At 38.8% G+C, this 22,675-nt stretch overlaps 1 protein-coding gene across 1 annotated transcript; it reads left to right on the top strand.

The window, feature by feature from the left end:
- The first annotated feature begins 8,804 nt into the window (after positions 1–8,804).
- On the top strand, positions 8,805–18,035 carry NIPAL1 (NIPA like domain containing 1). The gene is made up of 6 exons (XM_053941638.1): positions 8,805–9,126; positions 12,872–13,138; positions 14,208–14,264; positions 14,724–14,814; positions 16,620–16,780; positions 16,918–18,035. The coding sequence occupies exons 1-6, from the start codon at positions 8,805–8,807 to the stop codon at positions 17,520–17,522; spliced, it is 1,503 nt and encodes a 500-aa protein (XP_053797613.1). The 3' UTR covers positions 17,523–18,035.
- The last annotated feature ends 4,640 nt before the right edge of the window (positions 18,036–22,675 follow it).

Raw genomic sequence — 22,675 nt, 5'->3', positions numbered from 1 at the left:
CTTACTGCTTGAAAGTGAGAGGATTGAAATTACACCAGATTCAATTAAGTCGCTATCTATCTGCTTACATGTGCTCTGAAAGCTCTATTAATGCTGGCACACACAATTCCATCCTGATTAAACCTATATCCTCCACAGGGCCACACAAATAATGGTGCAAAATAAAGCTGTGTCCAACTCAGCACCAGACAAATGCAAATGCATTAATCTCAAGGGAAGTAATTTCTCCAACAGAGTGGGCTGTAAGCCAGCCAGTTCATGTTAGTACTCACAGTACCAGCATTTCTACATAGGCATATATTTTTCATGTTTACTTTTGCTCTTTGAATCTTTTTTAGTTTCAAAGAAAAAAAAAAAAAAAAAAAAAAAGTTTTACTTTGTGCTATCCAGACATACTGATTTGCACTTTCCCTAGAGTTTAAAGATGATAAGTATGATAAAATAGAACATGTCCAAAATCACACCAATCCAGAGTATGTAGCCTGAAGGCTGGGGAAAAAGATCTGTGTCTTCTACATTCCCATCTTCTTCAGGTTAATAGAATTTTCTGTGCATTCTTTCAAATAAACAAATTCCTCTGGCTCTGTTGGTGTCTATTGTAAGCAGAGATACTGTGGGACACTGCGTGCTCTGGGGAAACAGCCGTGGCAGCCATGCATAGGATTTGCTGGGAAAGAGGAGCTACCATTTGAGGCAGGACTGGACATTTCATATTACTGAGGCACTGAAAACAGTAAGTGACATAGAAATTGAAGTATAAACTACCCTGTAGTCTCAAAATACCAAGTTTGAATGTCAAGCTTAGGTAAGTGCTGCACCAAGTTATTTTCCTTGTCAATCAGTCAGGTTGTGTAGCACAAGAGTATCTTCAAATTCCACTAGTCTAAAAGCAAATTGTGCGGAGTTTAAGTTCCCAAGTCTGAGACACAGAAGTGCTAATGTGCAGCATGTGCCCAGTGCAAGTTGGACAGACACAGAAATTAAATTTAGTTTGGGGACTGTTGTTACCTTGTTACAGCATTTGCCTATACTGGGCACAGTAGAAAATATCACATTAAACTCACTGTGTCTGAATTAATCTTCATGCATTTTCAAAGTTTTTACCAAATTCTATCACTATCATGTTTCCTATTCAGTAGTCACACATATTTTGTCTTAAACTGATACATTGTCACAACTTATTACAGTGCTTTTAATATTGGGATGGACATTTTCACATTATCATATTTATGTAGCAAATTCAAAAGGTAATTAGATGCTTTCTTTAGACACATTTTAGATTTCTACCATATGGTTTTTACTGTATCATCCCAAATAGGTTCCTTTTACTACTTTGGATTTTTAAAAAATGTAACTACTATGATAAACAACTGAGTTTTCAAGCATTATGACCTGAAAACTAATTATATTAATCACTATACATCAAAATCTTTAAGGCTGCAAGAAAATGAAGGCAGTATTACCCTTTTACAGGATTGTGATGAGTGGAAGACCAGCTTCTGTCTCTTCTGCTCTTTTATTTTACATATTTCTCTCTTTCTTACTTGCCCACCACATTCACATCTCTAATCATTATTTTCATAGAGAAAATGCTTTAAATAAGGATACCCTGGAACAGATTTGGGCATCATATAAAGATCTAATTCTTTTCTTTACAAAAAGCAGCAAAAAAATCTTCATTAACATTGAAATCTGCAGCATGCTACAGCATGATCTGTCTTTTCTAACATGCTAAGAATCCTTAGCAGTTCTGCAATAAGCAATTTCAACAAGCAGTGTGCATGCTTACCTTGGGAATGTAATCTGCTGCTTCTACTAGAGATTTCAGTCCTTTAAATCAGCCACATTTCCTTACTACAGAAGCAGAATCACCATGAAAAGCTAAATATAATCAACATTTCATAAATAAATTTCTTATTGATTGATTTCACAAAGAGCCAGCCTCCTGTGCAGTTCTCTGAAGTATTCTGAAGGAAGGACATTGTTATTAGAGGAGGATTTCCTTGACCAAGTGATGGATTTTGAGATTTAGAGGGAGATGAAAGTGACAGTGGCAGTCAGTATTATCCTTCACCTGAGCAGAAGCTTACTAGCCCTATCTACAAGCAGAAGAAGTGACAAATACTGGAGTATGCTCTGTTTTGAAACTGAAGAAAAAAATATTGGAAATAACTATATATTCAGTATTGTCTGCTCACTTGTTCTCTTAATATTGCAGATGCTTTTTAACTGTAGTAATGGGTTTTTTTTACTGTAATAGATAAAATGCCATAAATGGAAATTTCCTGTTTATTTTAATGTATATACAATATGGCTGAAAAAAGGAAATAATATTTTAAATTACTTAAATATCTAAAATAATATAACATATTTTGATGCTTAAAAATCCAATGAATTGTGGATACATTTTTAGTGGAAAATGCCTTGATGATGAAGTTTTACGTCACTGAACTGATCTTCAACTTCAGTATGATTATAACTTTGCAAAATGGTTTAAGAAGCTGCATTCCTCCTCCATTAGAAATATGCAAGAGTGCATCTGTAGTGGCCAGAGAGTCAAGAAAAGCCCAATGAGGATCTGAGCATATACTTCAAAAGAGAAGATGGAATTTCCGTACCTCACCTTTCATATTTCACTGCTGGATACCGTAAGAATGAGGAAAATAATGTTCTCTGAAATTTGAGTGATTAATTTTTCAACCTGGAATCTTGCACATGGCCCATTTTTGTAAAAAAAAAAAAAAAAAGATTCTTAAGTAGCAAAAAGAGGTAAATGTTGAAACTTGAATTTATATCTTTGTCACAACTGAGACACAGCTAAAATTACTGCATTACATTCTAACGTTTCTTCACAAAAAGCAGAATCCAGGAAAGCAGTCCAGCCCCTGGGACTCCAGGATCATGATACATTTATTTCTATTACCAAGAGGAGCAGGAAAAAATGCCATTACCAATCATAGACACCAACTTAAATCTTGCAGCCCAGGTGACTAAGTTTATGGATTTAATCATAAAACAAAAGCTCAGCACATGTCAGCCTCCTGATGATAGAAGCAAATTAAACACTTCTGCTGCTATGACTTTCCAACCCTGAAGACAGCCATTCCATTTTCCAGAAAAGAGAACATGCATTGAAATTTAAAGCATAAAAATCATTTAAAATAAGATAGTAATGGGCAACAAGGAAATGTATAATCTCATGCACAATGGAAGCCACCTACACCAGTTTTGAGTAAGATATACAACATAACAAATAGATAAAGTGAATAATCTTCTAAATTCTGGCTTATGCTTTACTGTTGTCTTTGAAGATCTGAAATGTATCTCTCATTCTAAGATCATAGATATGAAAAGAATCTCAGAAGGTTACTGCATCCAGCTAATACTGAATCTTGATCTGATTTACCTCTGTCATTCTCCAGGGTTTTTCCCTGTCTTGCTGTCTGAAAGATGTCAATGTTCAGTGCTGAGCAAAGATTCTGTGAATATGTGGTGACACTAAATGTTTGGGACATATGCCTTGTTATGTGGAGTTGATACACCTTTTTAATTTGGTATAGAACTGCCAGTTTTCTTATAAAATAGTAAGTCCTGCAAAGCAAAACTAACTTTTTTTTTTAATTATTATTGGTTTGCCCTGGAATTTTTCAAAGCTCTCAAACAGAGGAAGATGAGTCCTACTAGGCCTGGCCGCTTCCTTGTCTGACAGTGGTCAGGACCTTACTAACCTGTGAAGAAGTTTGCAGGACAAATTCTGGATAAGCTCAACACGGTGTGTCAATTCTGCCCTCCTTTAAAAGCCAGTTACTTAGCTGTCATTGACTTCACTGACAATTATATTAGTTTAATGTCAATATTTTTTCATGGATATTTTTCCTTTCATTCTGTATTCCAGTGAAGTAACCTTGACTGATGGGAGAATGACTGCACTAACAGATTATTGTTTTAGTAGGCCAACTATAATCTCTTTTTGTACCTTGCGTTGTCATCATCTGTAATTCTTCTCAATCCTCTTAAGGCTACATGTAATTTCAGATAGCCATAGCCAAAACACTAGATACATTACACATATGTATGACTTATAAATAAACAGGTTTTAATAGCATGACATTGTCTTTCAGCTTTCTATGTTGAAGCTCTGTAAACAGATGAGTGTTTGGATTGGGGTCACAGTTTTGGCAGGCTTCTTTTCTGCAAATATTGTTCTGTTTTTTCTAGTGCTGATGTGATTTCAGCAATTAGCGTCATGTTGGAAGTGCTGTAGTTGAGAAGACTTCAGGGCTTCTGGCTTATTTATGCTCTTGTGTAGAATTCAGTGTCATGAAGCTCAGTTGGCCCCAGTGAGGCTTGTCTAGAAAACCATCAGTGCCAACAGTGTCTCCACCAGTAGGTGGTACTGTATTTTTACTTAAGGGTGATGGAGAGTGAAATAGAGTCAATTTAAGATGTGTGTTGGTGTGTTGGATTCTAATGTGCAGATGAGGCTGGAATCACAAAGCACTGCAGGTGCTCTCAGGCACAGAGCAGAGCACTGCACAGTGTGTTCAAACATTGTGTCAAAGCCTCTCACCATCATCCTCCAGGTCCAGACCCTAGTTTCTGCATGACTACTCTGCACAGGGACTAGCACTTCTGAAATGTCCACAGTGTGTCTGGCCATGCCTGACAGTTTTTTCTGTGCCCTGAGATGAACCTGCAGTAAGACTATCCATGTGTCTTCCACGTTTGGTGGGTGTTTCTCCCCTGAGATGTCTTCTCAACTCCCAGCCTGAAACCTGCAAGGAACAGAGAGACTGGCTTATCAGAAAACTCTCTGGAAAATACTAGATCTTTATTCAATGGTATTATTAGGATAATTGTAGTGACCCTACAGGAGCTCCAGAAATTCTGTACAGTCAGTACTTCAGTTTAGCAGAATTTTATCTCAAGTTAAAATAACACAGGAAATCTTAGTTGGTTGTGCAGAATAATGATGCTGAAACATTTACACATAAAAAGGAGCTTAAACAAAAATTATCAATATATGACATTGCAACCAATAAGAGAGGTAGAAAGTGCACTGTAGATAAAAAAGGTTTAATAACTCTAGCCTTGCATGTTACTCACTCTTTGTAGTATAGAAGGAGTTAAGGTGGCAATATCTGGGCATTTATAAGGGAACATATATAGAATTAATCTCTACACAGCAAGTACAGCAATCTAATAATTTTTAACTTCAGTCTAGAGACCTTTTTTTTTTTTCTCAGTTGAACCTACTTTCTTCAGTATTGCTCCTGCAGGTCTGCACTAAATCACCATGTAGTGGGGAAGATAGAGTTCCCATGGTCAGAGCTTCATTCAAAAATCTACTTCAGTATTTTTTGTGTGGCTGCATGCCAGGCAAGGTAATGAATCTGTCTGTAGCTTCTGTATTGAACAGAACTCATGTTTGGACGCTGTCGTGTAGCAACAACTGCTGGCCGAGTAATGCAGAACAGGGAAGCTGAGCAATGATAACAGGATTTAAAAATGCCACAGGCAATTTTCCTAAATAATAATAAAAGAGATAGATCTTGCTTCATGATTGCACCTGAACCAGTTGCACAGTGAACAGGTTTTCTAATTGTGGTGAAACTTGTTGTCATCATCTTCAGTATTTATGATAATATAATTCAATACTGCATAAGGAACTCAATGTAAATGCACATAAAAAAAAATCCTCAACAAGATTAGAGAATTTATAACAAAGCCAAAGAGACACACATATTATGGTAATTAAATCGTTCATGGCTGACACAGAGGTAAAGATGGGATTTACTAAGGCACAAAAATGAGGTTTACAATGACTGATTTAGTTATAAATGTAAAAGATTAAAATTGGCTAGATAGTCGGTGCTTCTATTTTTATTGAAGATCAACAATTAAAGTCAGTGCTTGCTGACTTTAAGGAAAGTTTCATGAAACTTTTCATATATTACATAGTTAATGAAGTTATGTAACTACCTAAGTAGCAGAACTTTAACATAAATTTTCTCTTGCATTTTCCAAACATTTAATGGGAGGGGGGGGGGGAAATAGTACAATAACATAGAAGGGCATAGCCGGGTTTCATAAGACACTTACTCCTCTTTGGGAGAAATGGAAACTGCCACAAAATTGCTTTAACTGTTAGTACATGCATATTTTTACTTCATACACAAAAGATTGATCTGTGCTTAGCTGTATCTGGCACAGCTCCAGGGAATTAAATGGGTCTGTGCTGATTTGCATTAGCTCATGATCCAGGCATTGGTCTAAATCAGTCATAAGTGTAATTTTGAATGGTAAACTGGCATCTTTTTCCTCATTATGTTAGTTGATAAGCTTGTATATCAATACTTTATTTTCTTTCCCATTTGACCTTTACATGTTATCCAAAATAAAGAAAAATATACCAATTGTTATATTGATAAATTACTTTTATGTAGTTTGTTTCTTCCTGACATTGTCTCAAAGTTCTTCAAAACAAGTTGAGTATGAAAACGGCTAATCATCAATGAAGTATTTACACCTGAAGTATGCCTACTCTCTTCTTTAATAATATTTTAGATTACAAGATTTTTGCATCTGCCCATTGACTTGGATTGTTAGTCACAAGTTTGTTGTGACTTCATATTTTTGCTCAGAAGAAAAAGGGTCTCATAGTGGTTTTTGCAGTTTATTACAATGTAAAAATATGAAGCATTTAAAGATTTTCAGCCAAGGAACAATAAGTATATAGCATCATGTAAACTGGAAAATACTCTTAGGATCATTAAGTACAAGTTAACCCAACACTATTACATTCACCATACCCATTCATTAAACCATACCCATCACTACCACATCTATACATATTTTGAATATCTCCAGGGATGGTGAGTCCACCATTTCTTTAGGTGGCCTGTTTTAATGCTTGACAACCCTTTGAGTGAAGAAAAATTTCCCCTGGCACAATTTGAAGCTGACTCTCCTTGTCCAGTTGCTTTTGTCATGGGAGAAGAGACCAACCCTTTTCTAACTACAGCCTCCTTTCAGGCAGCTGTAGAGAGGTGTAAAGTTTATCCTCAGCCTCCTTTTCTCCAGGCTAGACACCCCCAGCTCCCTCAGCCACTCCTCAGAGGACTTGTGCTCCAGACCCTTCACCAGCTCCACCGTCCTTCTCTGGACTTGCTCCAGCACCTCAATGTCCTTCCTGTAGTGAAGGAACAGAACTGAATACAGGATTCACAGCGTGGCCTCATCAGTGCCAACTTCAGAGGGAAAAAATTTTGCTGGCCGCACTATTTCTGATACAGGGCAGGATAACCATTGGTTTTCCCAGCCACCTGGGCACACTGCTGGGTCATGTTCAGCCAGCTGTCAACAAATGTGTGAATCAGAGTAAATATTTTATTCATTAATTAAATAGACTTTGATGCCCATGGCCTACTAAAGGACTTGGCTGGTACAGAGGCCCATCTACAGAAGTGTTAGCTGTGTTGTTTCTCAGTATTCTTGCTCTGGGTACTGCACCACAGTGAAGCCGTGAGCAGCAGGTCAGCAAGAGCTGTGCCAGAGGAAGAGGTGGTCTTTGGCAGCTCACCCTCCACCACCTTCTCTGCTGCTTCAGCAGGACTTTGTGGATATTCCACTTCTGAGCAGATCTGCCAACAGAGTCACTTGCAGGATTGCAGCAAGCTCAAAAATTGACACATTTTTTCAGAAACAGGGATATGAACACACAGAGTTGACAGATATGAGATGGACCAAGAAAAAAAATAGGAATTTGAAGCAGACTGCAGACATGCATCTGTCCATATATGTGTTTTTATCCTATAGGCATGCTTATGTTGTACAAGAAGAACATAGTTTTCTCCCAAACTTCCAGATTATGCTTTAAAATTTTGATTTAACTCTTTCAAAAACCATTTAAAAATATTGCTCTGGTTTTTTAGCAGTAACCTGCTAAAAAGCAGAGAAGTCAAACTATTTGTTATGCAGCCTGCACTGGATCCAGGCCACCTTCCCTAGAAGTTGTTATAGTGTAGACATAGTAAAGATAAAGTGGAATGGTAATTCAAATCACAAAAAGCAAATGCAATGTTCCTTTTCTCCTAACATACAGAGTGCTGGTTATGCTAAAAAATAAATACACAAATTAAAAATGAGACATTGAAACTGATCTCTTCATTTAACCACAGGACTGCAAAGTCAAGGATACCCAAGCCAAGGAAAACCAAGTTATTTTGCTGATGTCAATGTATTTCAGCAGTATGCCCCAATGGTACAACTTTTCAAAATCAATGATGATTAGTTTTGGTACTGTGCTGCAAAGCCTGGTTACAGCTCTAACCTCAGTCCTGCGTGTCCCTGAGGTGATCAGTGGAGGTGTGTTAAATTCGCAATTTTGCCTCCAGTTAGAGAAATCCTTATGCATGCTAAAGGTCTGCAGAGTGTCTCAGGAAGTTTGCTGGGCAACATGTTTTATTAAGCGTTACATCTTGTAAATGTATTTCACTTAATCATGTCAAAACCAAGACCTTAGTTGAAACTATTCATTGGGTAATTATTTCTTGTAACAACTTGGAGCCTGTTAAGGCACAGGGAGTAATCTCAGGGTATGCATCACCGGGCACTGCCCTTGTTCTAGGACGCTGCCATAGCTTGGCTGGGGGATCTCTCTGCTTGCCCGCAGATCCACTGGCCAAAGCAAGCACAGGCAGCTTGTCACAGACATAAGTGGTTGCACATCAAGACTGCTCATGTCTTCTCCCAGCTGCGAAGTGGAAGAAAATTAAGTCTGTAGAAACTCCCAGGAGAGGCAAATGGTGCCAAAGTACTTCAGGAGAGCGCGCTCTTCTTTGGAGTCAGTGTTCAGGTGGGGCCACAGAACTCCCCAGGTCTGGGACTTGATAACCATCTCGAAAGCCCATTGGGGGTCACTCCTGGAGCCCTGCGTGCCCTTTCCCCCCCAGGCTGGGTGCAGAGAGGCGGCGGGGACGCCACCTTCGTCTCCAGCGGAGAGCGGGCGCGCCCAGGTGCGCCGGGCCGCGCCCGGGCGGGCGGAGCCGCCGGCGGGGAGCCCGCGGAGCCTCGCAACCATGGAGCCCGGAGAGGCGCTGCCCGCCAGCCCGTCCTGCCGTGCGGGTCAGTGTCTGCGCGGCCGCGGGGGCCGGGGCACCGCGGGAGGGCGCGGGGGTGGCTCGGTCTGCGCGGAGGGTCCGCGGGGCTCGGGGCGCGGAGGCTTCGCGGGGCTCGGGGCGCGGCCGTGTGCCCCTGTAGCCCCCGGTGTCCGGAGCCCCACGTAGGATTTTCCTCCGTCCTGGCGTCACCCAGCTGTTTCCCGAGGAGTGGCGTTTGTCCAGCGCCGGGGAAGCTCCTGCGCTTCTCCCGCGGCTGCCTCGGGTTAAACATCTTCTCAGCTTTGTTTTGTGCTTTTTGTGAGTCTCCACTCCAGGTGTGCCAGGGAAGAATTCCTTGCGGCTTCTCGATACACCCACTTTCGGCCCCAGGAGCTGTGCCTTGGCAAAGGTGGCCTTGGTATTTCCTGGGTGACCGAGAAAGACGTTTCGTGTTTCTGCCGGGGGTGAACTGAGTGAGCTCATTAGAGATGGTTAAATTATTGCCTAATTAAAGCAATTAGTTTTCGAGATGACTTAGGACCAGTATCTTCAGTGGCAGGTTAAGAACCAAGTTGGCTGTCACTAACCAGGGCAAGTCAGCCCTGGACTGCAGAATGACAGCAAGTTAGATGTGTCACAAGTGGTGCATAGCACCGGGGTGGCTGGTCTACCAGCCAGATGGAGAATATACAGGTGTTTGAGGGTAAAAAAAGGAAAAAAAAAAAAAAAAAAGCTGAATCATAAAAAAACTTTAGAAGTTACACCAGCAGCTGCCTTGGCTCAGACTGGTTTCCTGTTGTTGCCAACCTTGAGTCAGAGCTGGGAGAGATTATTTCTGCAAGGAGGAGTTCTGCTGACAGGTTCATGTTTGTTGACATTTGGAAGCAGGAGGTGAAACTTGCTTAGCTACAGAAACTCTGTGCTGAGCAAGCCAGGCAGCCTCAGTGGTTTGCCATCTTCCTCAGCCTTTCCAAGTGACCCTCATACTGTTCAGAGGGTTAATAAAATAGCAGGAATTCCCAGATCAGCCTCCTCTTCCCATCTCTCAGGTGGTTCTTTGATCACTGCAGTTACATGCCACTTTTCATGCAAGTGGAACAAACGACTTTTTTTTTTTTCTTTAACTATGAGAAGCTGCTCAGTGCGATAAACAGAGATCATAAGCATTCAAAATTACTGTTCTCAGGGACAAATCCAATGTTTCCTTGTGAATATGGGCAAAGATTGTAATTCAGAAAGGAGAGAAACAACCTGTGGCAGTCACTGGGTGACTTAGTACAAGTGGCATGATTAATTTTCCTTATTTGATGTCGTAATGTATGCTGAAGAATGAAAAACTTTAGAACACAGAAAAAGTAGCAGTAGTGTCACATGAAATGAAATAAGCTTGCCATTTATCTCCAGCTAAATGAAAGTACACCAGTCACCAAAAAGGGGGAAGAAAATTGTTATTTTCTTCACTGTAGAAACCCAATGCACTGATAGAAAGCTGCTTTTACTGCTGCAGGAAACTGAAGAGCTGTACTTATCAGGAGTGTTTATCTTCATGTTTTCATTTAATTAAAGGTAAGGAATGTTACTGCTTCTCACACCATCCTGGTTTAGCATCAGTGTAGGTACTGGGAGCTAAGGGATTTCATTCATCTCTCCATTGTTTTTTTTCACAGAATAATAGAATAGTTTGGATTGGAAGGGACCTTTGAAGGCTATTTAAACTAACCCCCATGCCATGAGCAGGGGCATTTTTATCTTGCCCTGGTATGTGTTTACTAAGAGAAAATATATTTATGCTTAAAGGACTTTTCTGTAATTTTGTTTTGTGATTTATTCTTCACTAATTATGTCAAAACAAGTATATGCAAATTTTTCTTCTTCTAAGACTATGCTAATAGTTTTGGATTTTAAAATATTGCCAGGTGCAAATGCTAATTCTGTATTTTTACATTATCCAACTGTAATTTCTAATAATGATAAGAGTGTAGAATAGTATCTATCCTATATACTATGCAATGGTAACTACATGTTGATCTAAGTTCTCTAAGATTTTAATCTTCAGCTGTGGAATATGAACATACCTATCATGTAGGAACATTTTTATTGAGTCTGACTTAGCAATACATAACAACTCCTGTTATATGGAAACACTCTTGGCAAACAAGTAAATGTGTTTGCACAGCCTTCAAATAAAATGATAACTTCCTGTAGTATGTTTGTTGTATAGTATGAAATGAGAAAACAGGGAGCAGGTACTCACGCTAGTTCCTTACTTGTAAAGGTGCTGTCTCCCAGAGCTAATACCAGCATTGCCAACTGCAAATATGATATTTTTAAGATCTTATGTATTTTAACAATTCTTTGTTAAACTTTATTAAATGAATTATCCAAGTCTGCTTCTTGTTAATTGTTCAGTGAAGTACTTTTGATTTAGCATTTTTATTTCCAGAGCTTGAGTGTGGCACAGAGTCACATCCTTTTCTACCAAGTCCCCAAGTGGCATTTCTTCTGTTGGGAAAGGGGAGAAGAAAAAAAAAGAAAAAAAGGGAGTGTATTACTGATGCTGTCACTCTTCAGGATGAATTGTTCATGCATTATTTTAATTACAGGGAAAACATGGAAAACAAAACTATTTGTTGCATCCCCAGCTTCCTATGTATCACAGTGGACTGAGCTTTTGTACTTCTGCAAATTGTTTCACATTTTAACATGTCTTCACAATAAGCCTTCTTTTCAAAAAAGGCTGTTCTTAAAAGTTTTCCAGTCTAGATTCTGTAATCCACACTGGTTGCCTGATGCACTCTACTGTGACAAACTGAGATGTCAGCCTAGAATGCCTGAGCCCTGTTGCAGCTTTGCTGCCTGACTCCTGCGTCCCCATGCAAAAAAGCAACTCCTTTTGTTCTTGGAAATGCAGTACCTGTTCTTCCTCTAGCAACAAATCTAGGCTGATAACAATGATATTATTCCCACAGACTGTCATCATAGCAATACTGATAATGCTTGGCTGGCTGAGTGTGAAGCTTTGGTCTCTGCTCGGGATCACCCAGCTCTCCAGCAGTGTTGCAGGGATGGCTGGGGGAACTGTCCCCTGTGGCCTGGGATGTACCTCCACCCAGGGCTTTTTGAGCTTAGATTAAATTTGCTGTGAGGTGTAATGAGGTCTTCACCTGAAAATTTTGTGATTGGTTAAGTAAGACTTGGCTCACACAGTATTCACTGAACAGTTTTCATAAAATGTCTTAGTGCCCATATGCAGTGAGAATTTGCTCCCTCTTTGATTTTCCTTCCTTTTTTTTCCATTTGTTTTTCCAATCTCAGCTACCAATGTAAAAAGAGAAGCCTTGAATAGCAGCAGGCTTACTTTAACAGGCAAAGTCCAAAATCATGGATTCGGCTATATGTTTGTGGTCTCTGCACAACAAAAAGGAGCCCTTTCATCTTGAGGTTTCAGGTTAGCTTTTAAGATTTTTTTTTAGTTGAATTTTAAACTGAAGCTAATATTTTTTTTTTTGTGCATTCCTTGGTATTTCCCTTAGTGCTTGTCTGAGCCAATGAAGTGCAAAATACGGATGTAAAATAATGTAATCACCTATGAACTACAGGAGTGGGTAGTGACCCAGGGCATCATTGTCTGCGTTGTATGGGTTTTGTGTGTTATTTGCACAGTCAGAAATTACAGGTGCTCTGCAAAGACATGAAAATGAGTGAGCACAGGGCTCTTCCAGAGATGAGCCTGTGTTGTGAATCATTTGTCCTTCTCTTTCTGCTCCCAGGTGCTGTGCTCTCTTTTTCTTGCCGTGACTCCTGCCAGGCATGGTGCCAGATCATCAACGTGTCTGAGTCACGCTCTCCTCTCCTCACCTCTATGGAGGGGACAGACAATGAAACACACTGGAGCATTTCCATGCCTTCTGGAAGCAAATACCACCTCTACATTGGCTTGACTTTGGCTATAGGCTCCAGTATCTTTATTGGTTCTAGTTTCATACTGAAGAAGAAAGGACTTTTGAAACTGGCAGACAGAGGAGTCACCCGAGCTGGTAAGTGATGGTGCCCTCCTTGCTCCTGCTGGGGACATAGACACCTCTTGTAACTTGACAAAATCAAGGTTTGAGTCACAGATCACATATTTAAAACTACTTTATTGGTGATCAGAAGTCCTGTCTTGGTGAGGGAGGGAGACATGGTACTATTTCCCTCTGTGTGATTACAGGGACTGGGATTTCAGAACTCGTAGGACTATGGGAGGTGCAGGGGGTATTAAATCTAGTGAGCTGGTGCTATTTCCTCACTGAGAGCAATTAGTTGCCCAAATCAAATTCTTCATTTGTCTCACCCTTCAAAATGCCCTTCTCCCTCTTTTTTCAATCTTTTTCCCCCTCATTTGAGATGGAGGGTCGTAAGCTGGTAACTAGGTTTAGCTTTTTGGTTTTGCTCTGCTTTTTTAAAGTGAGTGCAGTGAGTTGCAGAAATGACGTTTATTACACAAGCTTCTACAGTTAGTACAACTATCCCTTCATCAAAGTCAACAGATGAACAGCTAGAAGAAGAACAGTTGCACTGTCATAATTTCCTTTGCATGGATTTAAATACATAGCATTAGCAATTTTTCTTTTGTTTGTTGTGTTTATTGCAAAATATTATTCCAGAGAATTCGGTTATTTGAAAAACTCTGATACTGAATATTATATATACTTATGTTTTATGATAAAAAAAATCATGTACACAGGGGCATTTTTCTTCCTAATTTCTTCCAACCTAAAGTAAAAGGAGAGTCAAACTGCAGTTGACTGTATGAATATATTGGATCTGTCCCAGAAGAGCATTTTGAAACATTTCTTAAGCTCACTGACAAACTTTATAAACATTTTACTTTTGCTTGAAACTTCCCCTCTGTGTATATTTACTCAAATAACATTTTTTAGAAGTCCAAGTGACAAAGCAGTAGAGTGGTTAATAAAATGTCAGTCAAAATCAAATATTCTTCCTCTTGCATCCAGGTAACATGCTCTTTTGGTACTTTGTAAGTGCAAATGTGAAGCTGTACTTTTTGTTTCTTACAATAAGGTGATCTGTTTCTTCTAAGATAAGGTTATTTTTCTTTTTCAGGACAAGGTGGATATTCTTATTTGAAGGAATGGCTTTGGTGGGCTGGACTGCTATCAAGTAAGTCAGCTCTTTCCTCTCAGCCTATATGTAAATCTACAAAAAGCAAATTGTTTTAAAGAGATTTATTGTCTGATTTTTCATTCCCTTCACTTAAAAGAAATGTCCTTGCAATCACATTCATGAGAAGCTGTTCTCATATGCCGTCTCAAATACTACATTTGGTCTTGAGAGCTCTTTGCAGAGTAACCATCTTTTATTTAATATCTGGTCAAATGCTGTGGAATTGCATCTGTCCAGCTTCTAGGAGTACTTAGGAGAAGAGCATTTAACTTTCTTCAGCATTTATTACTTCCAGAAGAGGTTATGCAGCTAATTTTGAAATAAAAATGTGCATATATAATGCAGAAAAAAGATTTTGGTTTGTATTTGCTATCATAGTTGTCATACAAAATATTTACAATAGCGTGCCTTTTAATAACCTCCTCCAAGCTGATCCAAATATTCTTTCTTCTGCAGTGGGATTAGGAGAAGCTGCAAACTTTGCTGCCTATGCCTTTGCACCTGCAACCTTAGTTACCCCCTTGGGTGCACTGAGTGTTCTCATAAGGTCAGTACCAACTGGGAGCAAGCCTTGGCAAATGAACTGCTCACTACATGAGGGAAAAAATACTGTCTTTGGCTGAAAGTAGAGATTTTTAATGGGAAAGCTGAAAAGGAATTTATGGGCAAATATTGCTTTTTGTTGCTTGGTGGAAAGATATTTTTTCTTTATTTAGAACTGAGTTCTCTGGGCAGATAGAATCAAAAGTCTTGTTGCAAAGGCCAGTAGCTTTCCACCTAGATCACAAAGTAGTTCTTATCAGCATAAACAAAGTATATTGCTGATAGAAGGTAATTCATCTATTCCTAGAGAACTGAAGCTTTTTAAAAAACTCTTATCCTGTTCTTTGGCTGTGACTAAACTTTAAATAAAAATACAGCATTCCTTCACAGAATGTTTTCAAAAACATTTATATTTATAGGAGCATTATTTCATATTAAGGCACACTTAGTAAACCTTTTGGTTTTGTTTTGTCTTTTTGAAATCTATCTGGAAAGAAGGCAAAGACAATCTAAGCTTTTTTCTGTATCCACAATTTAAATTTGTGATTCTTTCGAAACATAAATATCCTTCACAGACTTATTGTTTCCTATGTATGAAGAAAAAATTATTTCCAAGTTCTTAAGCACATACAGTAATGTGGGTATCATAGCAGCAGAAAAGACATGGACTGTGCATACAAAAATTTTATAGGAAATAATCTTTTAGCAAAATGAAATTACAGTATTTTAAATGTAAAACTCTGATTTTTAAGAACTGAGTATATTATATGAGACACTGTGTTTAAAACAACATGCACCACATATTAAAAACAAAACAAAAAAATTACTTGAACAAAAAAAAAAAAAAAAACCCAACCAATCAAACAAAAAAAACCCAAGGAAGCTTGCACTAATCTACCTGCTCAAACTGCAGCTGTTCTGTCATAGCAAAACTAATGTAACTGAGTCCCTGCAGTGGTGCTGGGGTCAGCATGTTGGTAGATGGCAGATAACCTGGCTGCCTGGCTGCTGCTGTGCAAAAACAGCCTGAGTTTTATTGCCCTCTGCTTTGATGGGGATAGCAATCACTCAAATTTTCATGAGACAGAGAGGTGGTTAGAACTTCATGTCAGTGAACCCTTGTGTGACAAAAATGTCTGTATTTTGATCAGTGGGTTGAATAACTATTTGTGAGTGTGTTCACACACCATTAAGCCTGTGTCTGTGCCCAAGGTTGTTCTCTAACAGGCTAATTATGCCCTGTGAGTGGTGTTACTTAGGCCATGTTATTGTCCTTAAGTTAAATAATCAACCCCGTGGGGATCCTGGGGTTGATCTCTTTCATGGGGGACACATGCCTTCCTCTGAGCTTTGGGGGCCGTCCTGGCAAGCCAGGCAGAAAGTGTGCCTGGGTGGGAGAGCCCGGGGAGGGATGAGGAACAGTTTCCAAAACTCATGAGCATTGGTTGTAAAATGGCAAATGAAGTGCTCCGAACCATTTTTGGAAGAAAGAAACAGCTCTGGTGGTTAATCTACAGTGAGAGTGCATACCCTGACCCAGGCAATCAGGAATGGGAAGCTCCTTAGCAATTTGGACCCTTTTACAACCTGGAGGGAAGCAATGAAGGTTGCTAAACTCCCTAAAACCTGACCTTGCCTTTCTGGTCATGACCAACTTTCTCAGAAAAACTCCTTACAATTTGATTGTTTCAGGCTGATTTACTATATATCCAAATTCAAAAGAGGTTTTCTGTTATACTACACAGAGAGATTTTGAATGTCTTCTGTGGCTGGTGGAGCTGAACATTTTATTTCTATTTTGCTGACCAGTGCTATATTGTCATCCTATTTTTTAAATGAGAAGCTGAATATTCATGGAAAGCTGGGCTGTGTACTGAGCATTTTGGGATCAACAGTCATGGTTATCCATGCTCCAGAGGAGGAGGAGGTCACCTCTCTAGATGAGATGGAAAGAAAGCTGCAAGATCCAGGTCTGTATGCAATTGCAGTGAACACATGCTGCACACATGGGGAAGTGTCTAGGACACTCAACAACTCTGAGCATGTTTGTGGGCATTGTCTGGTGTTGTATCTCATGTGCATTACTCTTCCTTCTTCTTTTTTACAGCGTTTGTTACATTTGCTGTTCTGCTAACAATCGTTGCCCTTGTCCTGATCGTTGTTGTGGCTCCAAAGAGAGGTCAGACAAATATACTGATCTACGTTTTAATTTGTTCACTCATCGGTGCCTTCTCTGTCTCATCTGTGAAAGGCCTGGGCATTGCCATTAAACAGATGCTGCAGAGGAAGCCAGCCTATCGCCATCCACTGGTTTACATTTTGGTGGGCATCTTGGTGCTCTCAGTCAGCACCCAGATCAACTATCTCAACAAAGCACTGGACGTGTTCAACACATCCCTGGTGACACCCATTTATTACGTGTGCTTCACTACGACAGTGGTGACGTGCTCCATCATCTTGTTCAAGGAGTGGAGTAGTATGGAACTGGGTGATATCATTGGAACCCTGAGTGGATTCTGCAGCATCATCATTGGCATATTCCTACTGCATGCTTTCAAAAACACTAACATCACCTGGAGTCAGTTGATGTCCACTGTTGCTAAAGAACCATCACTGCCCCAGCATGAATTTGAAACCAGTCACACTTTGCTGGAGAGCATGGAAGACCCAGCTTTGGCATATGAGGAGGACAACGTTTTATTCAGTCAGTGAAACACTCAAGCAGGGTTCATCAGACATTGCAAACTCAGCCCACCCATTTTTACTAGAATGCTCTACTTTTCTGCAGTCCTATTGAAATTTGTCTGTGAGGCCTGTTAAGTGTGGACCACTCCTCTTTATGTCAGCTATTGGCAGTAATGAGTGAAAATGTTCAGTAATTAGCATGACAGAAACCCGGGGGTGATTATAGGTTAGGCGATGAAAAACATGATCCTTTTTTTATGCAGCATCTCTTCTTGGGAAATTTTAGCAAAGAAGAATGGTCTTTGTAAGCCATGTATAAAAAATGGAATTTTCTTTTAATGATAAAAGAAAATCCTTGCTGAAGTGGCAGGTACTCTGCTATTATCTTGGTGATGGCCTTAATATTTCTGGCTTTCTTTATGTTTTTATAATTTATTGCCAAGTGAGCTTGCAGATACTCTACATGAAGGATATTCATTGGAGACATAATATGAAGAAAACAGTGTTTTTAACCCCTTTAGTTTTTAATACAAACTTTTATGCAAGATTTTTTTCATTTTTGATGTTTTGAATGAACATTGATTAGATGTCACAAAAAATTTTAGCAAATACAATTCTTAATACATCTCAGCTTTTCTACCCAAGGAATCCTGAATGGATTGTGAATCCCTGTATGTGCCTGTACTTTTCTATTTCTAAACTAAGACCAAGTTTAAGAAAATTCATTAGAGGCCTGAAAACAGTTGCTACTGGCTTAAAAAGTTACACGAGGTTATGGAATTAAGTATTCAAAGGCAGGAGAAAACCAGAACATGCAATGAAAAATTTCCACTTTGTTTTATATTTTGAGGATTAAGAAGGGGCTTTACTTATTTCCATACTTCTTCCTAATACAGACGTCTATTCATTAGAACCCATTTAAGCTTTTCAAAATTTTTCCCTCATTTTCTGGAAAAGTATTGTTCTTTATTAATAATAAAGCAGTCCTGTTAATTTTTATTCTTTTATAAGTGCAAAATCCATTTTACAATCCATGTACTACTTCTAAAAATACTAGGTAGAGGATGGGCTGTAGGCAAGGGGTGAGAAACATCAGAATGTCTTTTTTTTTTTTTTTTTTGAGTTTGGACTTTCCTAAAAAAGAGTATTCACCCCTATTAGATGTTTTACAATATGTTAACCTACCAGAGGCCTTGAAGATTGGTAACTGCACTGTAGTACTGTAGTTCCTCAGTTGTGGTCACTGATCTTCCTGTCACAAAAAAGCTCGCACAGCCCATGGGTTACTCATTACAATCCTCTTTGTTTTCCACTTTGTAAGTAAGTAACTTCAGCAATCAGATGTGTGGTTGGTGACAAGCTCATCAGAAAGCAGCATTTCCAATATTTGGATTTTTAAGTGTGAGTCCAGAACGTTTGCCAGAGGATGCCAGCATTTCAGCAGTTAAAAACTGGTTTTAATCAGCTGAAATTTATATGCCAAGCAGAACTTCCTCATGAAGCAGGCTATATGTTTTCTAATGTTCAAAAGGTTTAGTAGAAGAGGATGGTTTGGATGGATGGAAAATTGTTCTGCCAAAGAAAGCTCATCCTTTGCAAAAGGATTGCTGCTTATATTTCATACATTTGTGTGGCATCACTGTTACCCTGCAAAAGGGACATTTTCACCAAAAATATATTTGCCTCCTACATATAGTGACATTCTATACATTATCAGTTTGGAGTACTTTTGAGCTTGAGTGATGAAATTCGTAACAATTCTTTGATGTTAAAATGCTTGTGTTAAAAAAGCTTCAGAGAAGAAAATCCAGCAGGATTTCATTACTTCTTAGTTAATGTAGAGAGTACTTTGGTTTTATTGACCAGATTCAAGCTTCAAAATATTTTTAGTTAAAAACAAGTAATACAAATAATAAAAAGACTAAAGATGGAGGGGATTTTGTAGTTTGTTCTTTAAGAAAAACTTGAATTGCTTTTCACAATTTTACACAATTCAAAGAATAACTGAAGAAAATACTGACTGTAAAAAAGAGAAAAAGAAATGCTTTTGCATAGTTCGTGGCCCCTTTATTTGCTTACAGAGTCATCGCTGTGGTGTGACCAAATGAGTTATTTGTAAGAAATAGCAACCAGTCCAGTTCTTGAATGGATGTGCATTGGCATTTTTTAAAGATATGTCATAATACTTTCTTTGAGAAGGGTGTGGACTCCTTATATACCAACTGCTGGCAATAATTAACTTATACCAAGCAAAATTCCTCTGTTTTCTACTGGACCTGTGTATCGCTATTATACATAAACAACAGTAATTTATACATCAATTATATATATATAATTTATATATTTTTCTATATTTACATATAAATATAGAAAAATACACATAAATAATGTATATATAGTATATATTATTTGTGCATAAATAATACTAATACTAAAAATAGCAACTAATAATAAAAGAATGTTATTTTCTAACAATGTCAAAAAAACAAAGTTAATGGTTATTTTCATGGTGTACAAGAAATCCATCATCTTAGAAATTAATTAGTGATTAATTTTTTGTATAAAAACATTTGTTATAAGAGATGCTATTTTTTTAATGTTTATATTTAGTTACTAGTTTGGAATAACTTTGATTTTTTAAATTGAAATTATGCTAATATTTCTCTTCTAATAAATTATTCATGGTTATGTACTAAATTATCTGTGTTTTTTAAACAAGGGATAAAAAAAGAGTATCATTCATATTTCTTAACTGGAGAAGAAAACCCAAAGCTAATATATTAGGCATGTCTGTCTCACAGCCAGTCTCAGTGAAGAGTGTTTCAGTGAGTTGTCAGGTTTTCCAGGCAGTGAAATGAAGAACACTATATAATGTAATTAGATGTGTTTTGGTATGTAGGGCAAATGGTTAAGAGGGAGAACAAAGCAATCCTCAATATATTGCTAACCAAATTACAGCTTTTAAATGCTGATATTAAACAAATCTTGGCAGCTACTCATTATTACCATATCTCAGGACAAATTAATGGGTAATTAAGTTCCTTACACGGCTGCACCAGCTAAATTTAGGTAGGTCAGGAAGACTTGGATAGGTTAAAAAATCTGTATGATTCTGGAAGGAAATATATCAGTTACCAGTTTCTATAGAAATCTGTTTTACCATCTTCATTTTCCAGCTACACTTGAAAGAACCATGCTATAAAAAAATCTTCATCCCCAAGGGTATGTATTCAAAACTTCAAACTCTGCTCATCAGGATTGCATCCTGGAGCTATATGGGGAATTACATGCTTGTAGAAAATGCTGTTCTCTCATTCTTTAAATTCCAGCAAAATAAAACTGGCAAGTGTGCTAGAAAATATCCTTCCAGCAGGGCGTGCTTGCACTAGCTGACTCCTTTTGGGCAGGTTTTTAAATGGTGCCATGGTTCAGAACATGGCTGGGAGGCTGAGCAGGAGCCAGACTGGTGGTGCATGAGGGAGGAGGGATGGTGATGAGCTTTGGTGTGCCTGTAGGGCCTCCTGTCTGTGAAATCTGGGGGGAGAGGGGGAGGAGGCAGGAATTGGTCTGAAAACCAAATGGCTCTGGAAACAAGTGTCACCAGCCCTGTACACACCAGTAATTGGTCTGCATTGCTTCTCAGGAGTACAAGTGAATTAATTTCACTTTCTGAAAATAAATTCCATTTTGTCGATAATGCATCTTTTTTCTATAAAAAGCCATCCTAAGTGGCTGGCTTACAAAAGCTGGGAGTTCTGCCTTTTTTTCCTCACATCTATAATATAGACTTGTTACAAGTTTTCTGATTTTTGATCAGCGAACAGTAGCTAAATTTTTACAAATGCTGAACACTCCCACAGCCTTTGATGGAAGCTTCCTTGTATGGAGGTGTCTCCTTTACTGCTCTTTCCAGATCTCATTTTTATCACATGGAAGTTTAAAAAAAACAGTGGACACCTCTTTATGGTCAGTGACAAGGATGTCACTCACTATTCATCCATTTTTTGCCTATTAGAATATGGTTGGAATTTGAAGTAAGCTCACAGTCACCATGAGGTCTAAGGTGGCCTACTCAGTCTTTATGTAAGGGTGTAGGTGTTCTGGTAAATAAATACACTGTAGATACCTGACCTTTGTACTGCAGACCATTTCTTGAAGCCAGTTAAGCACCAGTTTCACTGACTCTGAAGCAAGTTCTCCTGCTTTTTCATGTATTTACTGTCAGCTTGATGATAGCAGCTGTTAAATTTATTCTGTGTCAGAATGTTAATAACATCTTCAATTTTTTCCCCAAGCAGCCTACAGGAAGATTATATTGGGAAATGGAAGCCTGGTAGGCAAGCCTTATTGGCTCCAGTTATTAGATCAGCATGTTTCCAGGATGGGTGCATATTCACCATGGGACAGCTCAGTGAGACAGGCAGGAGGAGTAAGGTGCTTTGAGTACATAAACCTAATGGGGCTGGTTTTTACTGCATGGTGCTGTAACGTATTATACATTAACTTGCAGTAATATGGCAAAACCAGTTTTACAAGAGCTGCTTAAAAAGATGTCTCATTTATTATTCAAAGTCCCCATGTATTTTATATTGTGGAGAGAGTTTGAATTTCACATTTGTAGTCCGTCATCTCCTGAAAAACTTTGTACTTCTGTGGCCTGGGCATAAACTGTGATGAGCTCCACGTGTGTACTGTGTCGTTGTCTCAGTTTTGGCTGAGAGGGAGCAGAGCCAGGACAGCTGACCTGAAGTGGCCAAGGGGATATTTCACAGCACAGAACATCATGATCAATGTATAAACTGAGGGGGAGAGGCTGGGGGCTGCTGGTTACTCCCTGTGGATGGGCTGGGCATCAGTCAGCAGCAGGTGAGCACTGGTACTGTGCATCACTTGTTTCTTTTGGGTTCTATTCCTCTCTCTTTCTCCTTTTAATCACTATTGGTATTGTTACATCTTACTTTGTTTCAGTTATTAACCTGTTCTTATCTCAACCCACAAGTTTTACCTTCTGCTTCTCTATCCCACCAGGGCAGAGGCAGTGAGCAACAGTGGTACTGTTGCCAGCTGGGGTTAAACCACAACAGTTACAGGTCTGCATTCAGTCATAGGTCTGATAAAGGGTTGAATGCTCATAAATAAATTGATTATGAAAGTAAACAGTGACATCAGTTACTGGCAAT

The sequence above is a fragment of the Vidua chalybeata genome, chromosome 4 (genome assembly GCF_026979565.1).
Source record: "Vidua chalybeata isolate OUT-0048 chromosome 4, bVidCha1 merged haplotype, whole genome shotgun sequence".
In the NCBI taxonomy this organism is placed as follows: domain Eukaryota; kingdom Metazoa; phylum Chordata; class Aves; order Passeriformes; family Viduidae; genus Vidua; species Vidua chalybeata.
Note: the sequence above shows the minus strand (reverse complement) of the source record. Positions and strands in the feature narration are given on the sequence as shown.

Excerpts from the sequence above, each read along its gene's own strand:
- NIPAL1 (XM_053941638.1), top strand. The coding sequence starts at position 8,805 with ATGGTGCCAAAGTACTTCAGGAGAGCGCGCTCTTCTTTGGAGTCAGTG. Across the intron at positions 13,139-14,207 it reads CAGAGGAGTCACCCGAGCTG|GACAAGGTGGATATTCTTAT; the intron begins GTAAGTGATGGT and ends TTTCTTTTTCAG. Across the intron at positions 14,265-14,723 it reads GTGGGCTGGACTGCTATCAA|TGGGATTAGGAGAAGCTGCA; the intron begins GTAAGTCAGCTC and ends TTTCTTCTGCAG.